General features: G+C 40.9%; 1 protein-coding gene across 1 annotated transcript; it reads left to right on the top strand.

Annotated features, from left to right (window-relative positions):
• Positions 1-1,367: 1,367 nt before the first annotated feature.
• tsen54 (TSEN54 tRNA splicing endonuclease subunit) lies at positions 1,368-9,599 on the top strand. The gene is made up of 12 exons (XM_038707555.1): positions 1,368-1,470; positions 3,368-3,526; positions 4,021-4,084; positions 4,190-4,273; positions 4,451-4,549; positions 4,630-4,682; positions 4,971-5,090; positions 6,004-6,439; positions 6,548-6,683; positions 6,780-6,840; positions 7,936-8,049; positions 8,427-9,599. The coding sequence occupies exons 1-12, from the start codon at positions 1,415-1,417 to the stop codon at positions 8,575-8,577; spliced, it is 1,533 nt and encodes a 510-aa protein (XP_038563483.1). The 5' UTR covers positions 1,368-1,414; the 3' UTR covers positions 8,578-9,599.
• The last annotated feature ends 837 nt before the right edge of the window (positions 9,600-10,436 follow it).

Here is a 10,436-nt window from a genome sequence, read left to right as displayed (position 1 = left end):
GTCTTCCACTGTTATTGGTTGCTTTACTTCTGCTATCAAAGCTACAGCAGTAAATACACAACAGTTACAGTTCTAGTCATGAACATGTTAAGACTGGGGGATTCTAAAGGAACGTGCAGCCAATGCTAAAAGCCTACTTGCTGCAGATAATGAGTTTCAAACATCCATCAGTTAGGACGTAACGTACAGCTACAGCCAACACCATTCATGAAACATATACTAGTGTTTATTAGATTTTTTGGTTGTCATGATAAAAATATGATTTCATGAACTGCAGCACTGATGCAACTGGATTTCATCTGATTCCTGAGTTTGCTGATGTTTGAATATTTTACATTTTCAGAGTTAACAGTAACCGTTAAGCTGCAACAAAATCTCAGGTTGGGGAAGCAGAAATTATGTTCATATACTACTAATTTGCAACAGCAAAGTAACATTATTAGGGAACATTTACCATGCAATAATTGCGCTTTCCACAAAATGTATTTGGTAAAAGAAATTCGTTTCTACAAGACAAGTTTAGGGAAGCGCATACATTTATTCCAGAATAATTTAAAGTCATCAACTTTATTCAAAAACAAACCAGTATATCATAATTGCAAACAGTCAGGAATTCAACAAAAAAGTCTCATGAAAAGCCTTTTGAACATTTAAGTGAATCATAGTGGTATTTGAAAACATAATAAAGCTGCTGAATTGTGTTTTAATTCAGAAATTATGCAAATACATTTAAGTGAACATACGTTTCGAACACTTAACAGGACCACAGAATGTTTACCTTTATACAGTTCATATGTAACATGCAGACTGTACAATACTATGCAAGGGCGTCACTTTGTGTTGAAAAGTGGACATAAGGGCACAGATTAGGAACGTGATGATACATTTTGGTCACAAGACGTGACGATGCACAAGAACAAGACAAGAAGATCTGTAGCACTATTTTGAAGAAATATTTGATGCTGATTTATGAGCGGGGGTCTGGGGGTCGTCCCCCATAAGATTTTGAACTTTAAATATGTAATTTCCTGCATTCTGAAGAAATTTTCTGTCTTTTTTTTATATGAAGGGAAACTACATTTTAATTGCATTGCATATTCTTATTGCGCAATTAAACTTTTCTCAAAAGCATTTTCATTTGTCAGTAAACATTTTTTGCTGCAAACTATTTTTCAGAACGTTTTTAACAAATGCTTTCAAAAAGTGATGGGGACAAAAAGTGATGGGGAGATGTCCCCAGCGTCCCCAGTGTATATGATACCTATGATACTATGAACCAAACACGCATCCATGCAGCTCTTTGTACTTTACCTACACCTGCTGGCCATGTGTGTAACTGCTTTTAATCACTGAATCTGACGGGCATCAGGACCCAGAGGAGACCTGCAGCAGGGAGCATGCGTGGCTGGTAAACATGGCGGACCAAAACAAGACAGACACAGAAGGGAAGTTCTTCAGTGAAATATTAAGGTATATTATTGTCTTTTTTTTAGCTCATATCGTGAAAATTACAGACCGGGGAGAAATAGCGCGCACATGTCTGTTGGTCATCCATTTTCTGTTGTCGGAGCGCGTAACAGTTAGTTGCCCTGCTCACATGGTGGCTTCATGTAACTGTGGTAGTTAACGCTGGTAAAGTTTTGAGGTTGTGCTACATGCATGTAACCTGCAGGGAAAACGCTAGTTAACAAGTTTTTGTAGGTAGCTTGAATCATTCTCGTCATTGGTATCCTCCATTTGGCTCACCTGCCGTTCTCCACGTTGTGTTTTATTAAGAACAGCTGTGGGAACAAGATGGGAAACTGTTGTTAAATTTAAAAACAATACGCATTAATTGGAGTAAAAGGTGTTTGTGGGGGCTGGTAGGGTGCAATTTCAAACGGGTTTCGGTCATAACACATGCAAGACATCATGCAGTTGACTGATTATATCGCACGAATAACGTTATAACCGGTTATAACATGTCTGGGCGAGGTCCCATGGCAGTGAGTCATAACCACATATGACTCAAGACACTGGAAATGAACAATAATGTGAGCCATCATGTGCAGCTGTACTTCATAAGTAATACGTAGCATGCAAAAAAAAAACAATGCAAATGCTGTTTCCTGTATTTATAAACACTTTAGGATGACACTGGTGACTGTGCTTCCTATAAAGAGTGATATGCACTAATCCTGCTTAAATTTCACTTACTCTTAAGAGTATTAATGCTGCAGCATACAGTTTTAGACAATAGTTATTCCAAAAGGCCTTTTACTGTTTCAATAAGACAACGCCCCAGTGCACAAAGCCAGCTCCATAAGGAAATGGTTTTGCCAGTTTGGTGTAGAGCAGGGGTTTTTCAGTGTGAGGTGGGCCTCCGGGGCTCCAAACAGTTTCATGGGAGGCTCAGTGAATGGAAGTGAAACAATATTACATTACTTATTGCTTTAGTTATCAAAAGGAGATCACATAGAATAGCCTACATGGGTGAGAATTATTCAGAGATACAGTAGTTTTGGGAACTGAATGAATGTCTTAAGACAGACCTTTTATAAACCTATTTGGTGTAGTCAGAAGTTATGTCAAACAGCAATATTAAGCTATTTTGGCTTAAATCTTGAGTGTCTATAGGATCAGATAATATAATCATGATCCCATACGCATCCAGGAATTGTGCGAAACTTACCAAGTAAAGGGGGGGCACCGTTTCCCAAGATTTGTCTGAGGGGGGGGCACGTAGTCTCAGACTTTGAAAACCCCTGGTGTAGAAGAACTTGACTGGCTAGCACAGAGCTCTGACCTCAACTCTATCGAACACCTTTGGGGTTGAACTTGAACGGAGATTGTGCGGCATGCCCTCTTGCCAAGATCAGTTTCTGACCTCACAAATACTCTTCTGGATGAATGGGCAAAAATTTCCACAGACAACGTCCAAAATCTCTCAGAAAGCCTTACTAGAAGAGTGGAAGCTGTTATAGCTGCAAAAGGGGGGCCGACTCTATATTAATGACTTATGGATTTAGAATGGGATGTTATGAAAGTAATGTGTACTGTTTGTCCATATAGTGTATCTGGAACTATAAACTGATCTGTGCTTTTGTTTTCTCCAAAAGCAACTGCTGCAGTTGTCCTCCATCACTGGAGAATCAAACAAATGGATATAAAGCCTTTAACCTTCCTACTCAAATATGAAAAGTAACTCATGTTTTATAAACTCACAGTGGTTTCCCTTCTGATCTCTTTCCAGTTTGTGTCTTAAAAAACTGAAAGGATGACCACCTCTGCATCAAAACATTTATTCATCTGCCTTGTTTATATTAATGTCTTCTTGCCTTAATCTAGTGATTAAAGCATTAAATGTTTTCTTTCTGTAAATCCCCAGTCCATCTGAACTGTTCGCTGCTCGGTCCAGGAGTCACAAGATCCCTGTCAGAGGACAGAAGGACTTCTTCCCCAATGACTCAGAGGAGCAAAGACAGCGGCTTGAGCAGAGTCTGAATGAGCACTGGAGCCTCATATCAGAGGAGAGAGTGGAGAAGCTGTGAGTAGGATTAGCATCCAACCATCCCCAGTGATAATTACTGATGTGTGAGCCATGCGTGTAGTGTGCACTTTTATCTTTTTTGCCTCTTCTTGATTTGGATTCACGTCACATTTTGGTTCAGTCGTCAACCCGTTTCCAGCAGCTGTTTTTAGAAAACAAGCTCTATTCTATTAGCTAAAGAGCCAGATATTTTTCTCAGGGGTTGGTGTAGAGTGTGAATATTGGACGAACATTCATCAAGAAGATACAAACACTAACTTCAAACTAAAAAATGTTGATCCACGTATTAATAAAGCGGCTGTTCACTAACATATTCACCATAATCACTGTATGTGGCAATAATATGTCAGGGCTGGGTGTCTTTTGGCTTGTTGTGGAGTTTTTCTGCCTGCTGACGGGAAATATCTTCTAACTTTCCTGTATTTGACGGTAGGCTCAGGTTGTGCTGCACCGACACGAGATCGATACTGTCTGCTTTTCTTTTCCTGTAGAGGAAACCTAGTGAAGGCCACGTGGATTCCAAGTGAGCAGAAAGTGGAGCTTCAGTCTCCAGCTGTGAGTACACACACCCTGTCATAAGCTGAGAACGTCTGCACTTCCTCCTCGTTTCTTGTTATAATATGTTAGTCAAATTATTTTACTGTGTCTTTTTTTGCGTAGGGAAAGTTTTGGCACACGATGGGCTTTTCTGCCAGCGGCAAGCAGTATCTCCTCCCTGAAGAGGCTCTCTACCTGATGGAGTGTGTGAGTGGCAGATAAAACCTGTTTGCCAGGGTGTGGTTTACCCTCTTAGGACACGTCAATCTCTGCATTATTATTCAGTAATATTTATGTAGCACTTTAAGAGCCCTGCTGAAACTCATCCGATCTGTAAAATAGTAATTAATGACATCTAAAGATGGCAATGTGCTGTGTGAACAGGGAAACGTGCAGGTGTTTTACCAGGACCTGCCGCTGTCCATCCAGGACGGGTATGAGAAATTTCTGTCCGCGAGCTCAGTGAGCCTCCAGCAGTATCAGGTACAAGTAAATGTCCTGCAGATATTCTGAAGGAGGACTGCGCTGCTGAACTGGTCTAATGACTCTTTTTCATCACAAAGGTGTTCGGGCATTTGAAGAGGCTTGGCTATGTGGTGCACAGATTCGATCCCAGGTAGAATCTTAATGCCCCATTCAGACGGGCATTAAATTATAAGATAATAGGAAGCGAATGACGGTCAGTCCTCCACTGTGGTGCAGACAGAAAGGAAAGAAGTGTATTCCATCCATCAATCCAGTATATATACTTACATTTTTAGACATGCACTTCATCACGTAGTCTGGAGAAACAAATCCTGTCCAGCTGGATCTTTAGAGACTCAGCATTTTGGATGAAGTTGGTGTGATGAAGTCCGGGATTCACCATCAGCAAAATGTCGGTGTCGTGTTTTGCTTCTTACAGTTCGGAGCCATCGTCCTACGCGAGGCAGCTGAACCTGCCTCAGTCACGTGACAGAGCAGGGAGACAACTAAAGAGGAAGCGCAGCCCCAGCCCCTCCCCCATCCTCCCAGCAACATCCAGGTAAACAGAGTCCAGTACAAAATCACTGCCTATTTTCTTTACAGTGCACGCTATTTACTTTCTGCCTTTTTATGGTTCAATTTAACTTTATTATCCCCAAGGGGGAATTTGGTTTACAGCCAGCAGTAACAAACAGATATCAAACAACAATAAATAAATACATCAACAAATGCAACAGAATTATATTTATATAGTAGCATTTACAAGGCTGATAACAGCAGGGATAGATGACTTTTTTGCCAATTTGTTCTGTGTGTTAGACTATATTTGTGCCCTGATGGTAGCAGCATGAATTCGCCTCACAAGGGCTGGCTCGGCCAAGATGGTTCTTTCTTTCTGTAAAGCTATTGCCCGACCTTGTACTGGTCATGGAGGTCATTTAAGGGTGTACCAGCAAATTTGCTGCACATCTTATCTTATCTTGCAGGCAATTTTTCTGTTTAACACAAAGTGACCCGTGCCAGTGAAACTTTTCTTTACGCATCCATATTCTGTGCATGAATGAGCCACAACTAGAACAAGACTATTCTTGTTATTAAAAAAGAATAGTTGCAGAGGCCTAAGATACCCTGACATGGGTCAATTTTCAAAAAACATGGATTGTACAACTCCCGTAATACAACTTGATGCCCTGTACAAGTAGCTACATGGCCAGAATGACAATAAAGTCTTCTTGAATCTTTTGATAAATTCTCCCTCGCTGGTCAGTGTCCACACCTTTCAGATTCCACACAAAATGTCTCGGGCTTGTGCAGATTATAATCCACCAACATGCTCTGACAAATTTTTAATTTTATCCATTCTGATCTATTGTGAAGTGTCAAATAAACGACTGGCTGATTTTCCGTCACTAGTCAGTGCAGTGAAACTTTATGTAAATCAGACGCTTACACAGTGTTTGTTGTTGCTGTAGTCGTACTGTAGTACAAGAAGAATCCACAGCTGACAGAATGGAGGAGGATGAATCTGAGCCACAACTGAACACGTCTCCGGGGACTTCAGGGACCCAGACTAGCTCTGTTCAGCAAGGTTCAGCAGACAAAAGCGGGGGGGGCAGGAACTGGTGGATGACTGATGTTCCCGGGGACCGATCAGATCACCAGGCCGCCCCTGGTTCCTCACGCTGGGACTTCAGCTCCATCGCTTTTCCTGACCTGGGCTCCAAGGAGCGCCTCTCCAGCTCCCTGGTCCCTCCAAACCCCTCTCTGCTCCCTGGGTCTTTGGCTGTGGGAGTGTGTGACGTCGCCCCCTGGAGGCAGAGAATAAACCTACGGAAGGTGAAGATGTCCTCAAAGGAGCAGAAGAGGGAAGAGGACAAGCGAAGGCGCCGGTGGGATGTCGACAGAGAGGTTTGTAGCCTGTGTAACAAAACATAAGAATGAAACTGAAAAATGTTCTATGCAATATTTTCAAGTGATGTAAAAGGCACACATTATGGGGACTCACATTCCTTCAAGGTTCGGCAGTGCAAAAACTGGGCAGAGTATCGGGAGCTCATGGCGAGGCGGCAGCGGAAGCGTAAAGGCCGACCAGCACACCTGTGGAACAGGGAAGTCACTCCTTTACATGACCCAAGACAACCAATCCCCACTGGTGAGATGACACGGGCCGAGTCTGTAAAGTGTTCTGGATTTTAATCCACGTAAATGAGTCGGTATACGATTCAGTGACGTTTGGTTTTTATTCCAGGGAAGCTTTTGGAGAAAATCAGCGTGATTAAATCTACACATTTGCTCGAGGGAGCGTCCAGGTATCACTTTCCTGTTGTTTCCTGTTATTACACTGAAAATGATTTGACTTATCTGATACCAGGCCAGGAGAGCCTAAGCGGGGTGTTAAAATAGGCCTGCATAAAAAAAATAAACTCCAACATGATCCGCTCAGTGTCAGTCGCCATTGTTTGAAGAAAAAGAAACACAACGCAGTGGAACATAGAAATCCTACCACCAACTAGCGTTTTGGTGGTGTAATTAGAGAGTGAAGCAGACACCATCGCACAAGTATAAATGTTCAAGACTACACGTAGCCGCTGTACACTTGACGCAGAAGTATAAATTGGCATAGAGAAGGTAATAAACGGTCTTAAATTTTATTTACAGAGGAGTTGAATCTTTTTTCTTATCTGCTATAGACAGTAACATTAGTTCTAACTTTTTTTGTATGTGGTTGCGGGCTGTCAGGAGACGTCATACACCTGTAAACCAGAAGGGACTGGAGTGCATTGTGTGTCCAGGAGGTATTTTTGTGGAGTTTCAGTCAGCCCCCATCCAATCTGTAGCAGACTACTGCTAGCGACAGCAGCTAAGGAGCTCAGTGACTCATTATGGGCATGTGAAAATTATAACAGTAGTAACTGTGTTACTAGGATTTATTGTTGTATACAGCTTGAAATACTGACATAAATGTCAATAAATACATGTACTTAATAAGTACTTGTAAGCCTTAGTGTCCCTACTTGTTTTCCGTCATTCTTCGACCGACATAACAATAAAAATAAAGGTATTAAATTGCACTGTGTGTTATTAAAAAAGTCTTGGATGTGACACAGCAGAAACCCTTATTAAGTAAGCCATTGTATCACAATAATCTGGTGCAATAAGGGTGCAAGAGGCAACTAATTCAACCGTACCTCCTGCATGTAAACATGCAGGTTGGCATTAAAATGTCACCTCATGCAGCTACTTTTTGTCACCTGTGAAGGAAAATAAATCAGAATGTGGACTGAATGTGTTAGTGGAGCTCCTCTCACTGCTGTCACAAATTTATGATCTAATTTACAAACCCATGAAGTGTGGTGATGTAGAGTCCATCGCGCAGGGGATAAACGTGTGCTTTGTCCTCTCAGTTTACAAGGGTCCGATGAGTGGAGGATTTGTTTCAATGTTTACCAACCTGACACGGTGGCTGACTTCAAGAAGAGCAACCCGGGGAAACCTTACTCCCGCATGTGTGTGTGCAGGTAAGCAAACACACGAACTACATGGGGGCATGTGTCCTCAAGATTGGCTTACAAGAAACAGCAGACATGTGACGCAAATCTAATGACTCTCACAGAGGTTGAAGATGAATGGCCGTTTTGTCTGATTACTAGATCTTGATCTGTTGATTACTTTTGATTAATCATGTGGTCTGTAAAATGTCATCACAACTTCCCAGAACACAATGGGACGTCTTCAGATCGCTTGTTTTGTCTGAGCAACCCTTCAAAATTAAAAATTTAGGTAGCAAACCCTCACATTTGAGAAGCCAATTACTTCTTTGCATTGTTATCATTTAATTTTCTGTTTAATTGATTAACTGACGACATCATCTGATTCCCTCCCTGTCGTGTCTCAGCTTCGACGGCCCTGTGCCTGACCTGCGAGCTCTCAAGCTGCTGGCCTTCCAGAGTGGAGACATCCCAGTGGTCTTTGCTGTGGTGGACCACGGAGACATCTCCTTCTACACCTTCAAAGACTTCCAGCTGCCCACTGATGTGCACCCCTAACCTCGCTGCTCTTTAACATCACTTTAGATCAAGTACCAACACTTATCCAGGACTTTATAAAACTGAAATGAAGTTAATCTGCTTCTGGTGGGAAATGAAAATATGGTACATCCAAACCTTGATGTTACAGATGGTAAGTTAGGAAGGGGCTTCCATCGCTGTATGCCACTGTGTCCTTTTTGATACTACCTCTGAGCCGTGCCAAAGTTTTTAAATTCTAGAGGATTTAATGCACCAGTGACAAAAAGTGGTTTCATCAGGGTCTGGGCTTTGTTTTCACGTTTGACATAGTGCTGTTAGAGAGAAACTGTATTTTTCCTTATTCAATTTTGGCTGACCAGACTTTTTATTGTTTATTTATTTTCAAAAACAACAAGATCGATTGATTACTTTATTGCTAGTGGGAAATAACTCGTTGCTACAACAACAATGCCACAAAAAGTATGTTTTTATTTAAAGATAAACTCAGTTGTAGCACTCAGTGCTACCACCACATTTCCCTCCAGCCCCTTATAAACGCACTTATGAGTTGAGTTTCAGAACATCAACGGTGAGTTGGGAGGAAAATGTTGGAAGTTGAGTGCACTACAATTCGCATTCTAAGTTAGAAGTTAAGAATAATTTGTGAAACTACTATTCACAAGATTAAGAAATTTGAAGTGAAAATAAAACATTTCCAACGAGACTTACTATGTTTATTGTACAGTTGGTTACATCATCTCACCCCATGGTCTATTAGTAGGTGTTCTGGAGCTCTCTATCTGTCCACAGCAGATGAAGTTTGCCCGATGGTCATGGAATTGTATATTTTAAAACGTCTCTTACCACTACTTTGTGATTATGTTGGTTTCGGGCTAAAGTCACACTATGGAAAATGTTTTCTCTTTGACTGTTGCATGCAAACACAGAGTACTGGGTATTTAACATATTGACATGGACAGCTGAGATATTGATGTAACTGTTAACTTCTTTTTATGTGCAGGTTTTGTTTTAATTTTCTAATTAAAAAACCTGGAATCATTTCTAGTCACGTGCTGTTTTTGTTTCTAGGCCACAGGTGTAAGCCTTGAGAGCAGTGTGCACACTAAAACCTTTCCATTTCCAGCTGGTGTTGCATTGAGAGCTCCTCATGTTGAGTATTTGCTTCAGCTGCATTTTAACAATATAAATATACTGATGATTTGTGGTCTGTCCTTCAACAACAGATCATACGAGCGTTCTTACACTTGACAGTGTAACCAATTAGATCTATTAATGCTTCTTCCGAACTTAACTGTTGTATTATTCCACTGTTAATGTAACTCAGCGTTTTAAAGGGTTTCCTCAAATGGATATGAAGGAAAAAGCTGAGCTGTATTCGTTTCTGAAGGTTTATATCCTGTGTTTTCTTTCACATGATGTTTTTGTCTCCTTTTCCTACTTAAACCAGTTACCAGAAAAACAACAAATTATGTTTAAGCATCCATCACAAGACCTGTGACAAACTGGACTACATCCACCCTCGTTCAGATTTCCATGTTATATGGTATTTTACAAGTGGTGTCTTCATAACTGTGTGAATTTAGCAGTACATTTTTTTTGTTCAATACAGTGGTGGAAAGTATGTTCACTTGAGAACTGTACTTTTTATATTTTACTTGCATTTCAGAGGGTTAGACTGTTGGATATGTGACACAAGATAAATGTAAGGGAGGCAAAATGTATATAATGGAAGATCGCATGCATATATTGAGTAATGTGAAAATTATACGAGGGCTTTTCTTTAAAGGTTGTGTGACCTTGCACCTTATTGAGAGGATCCGTCAGTTTCATCTGCAGAGAACCATAAACTGATTTGTTATGAATTTAAATTCAAGTGA

Source organism: Micropterus salmoides, unplaced genomic scaffold, assembly GCF_014851395.1.
Source record: "Micropterus salmoides isolate LMB-PRFRI ecotype aquatic unplaced genomic scaffold, ASM1485139v1 Ms_hic_scaffold_10, whole genome shotgun sequence".
Taxonomy (NCBI): domain Eukaryota; kingdom Metazoa; phylum Chordata; class Actinopteri; order Centrarchiformes; family Centrarchidae; genus Micropterus; species Micropterus salmoides.
This window is presented reverse-complemented; position numbering and strand designations above follow the sequence as displayed.

Excerpts from the sequence above, each read along its gene's own strand:
- tsen54 (XM_038707555.1), top strand. The coding sequence starts at position 1,415 with ATGGCGGACCAAAACAAGACAGACACAGAAGGGAAGTTCTTCAGTGAA. Across the intron at positions 1,471-3,367 it reads TTCTTCAGTGAAATATTAAG|TCCATCTGAACTGTTCGCTG; the intron begins GTATATTATTGT and ends GTAAATCCCCAG. Across the intron at positions 8,050-8,426 it reads TCCCGCATGTGTGTGTGCAG|CTTCGACGGCCCTGTGCCTG; the intron begins GTAAGCAAACAC and ends GTCGTGTCTCAG.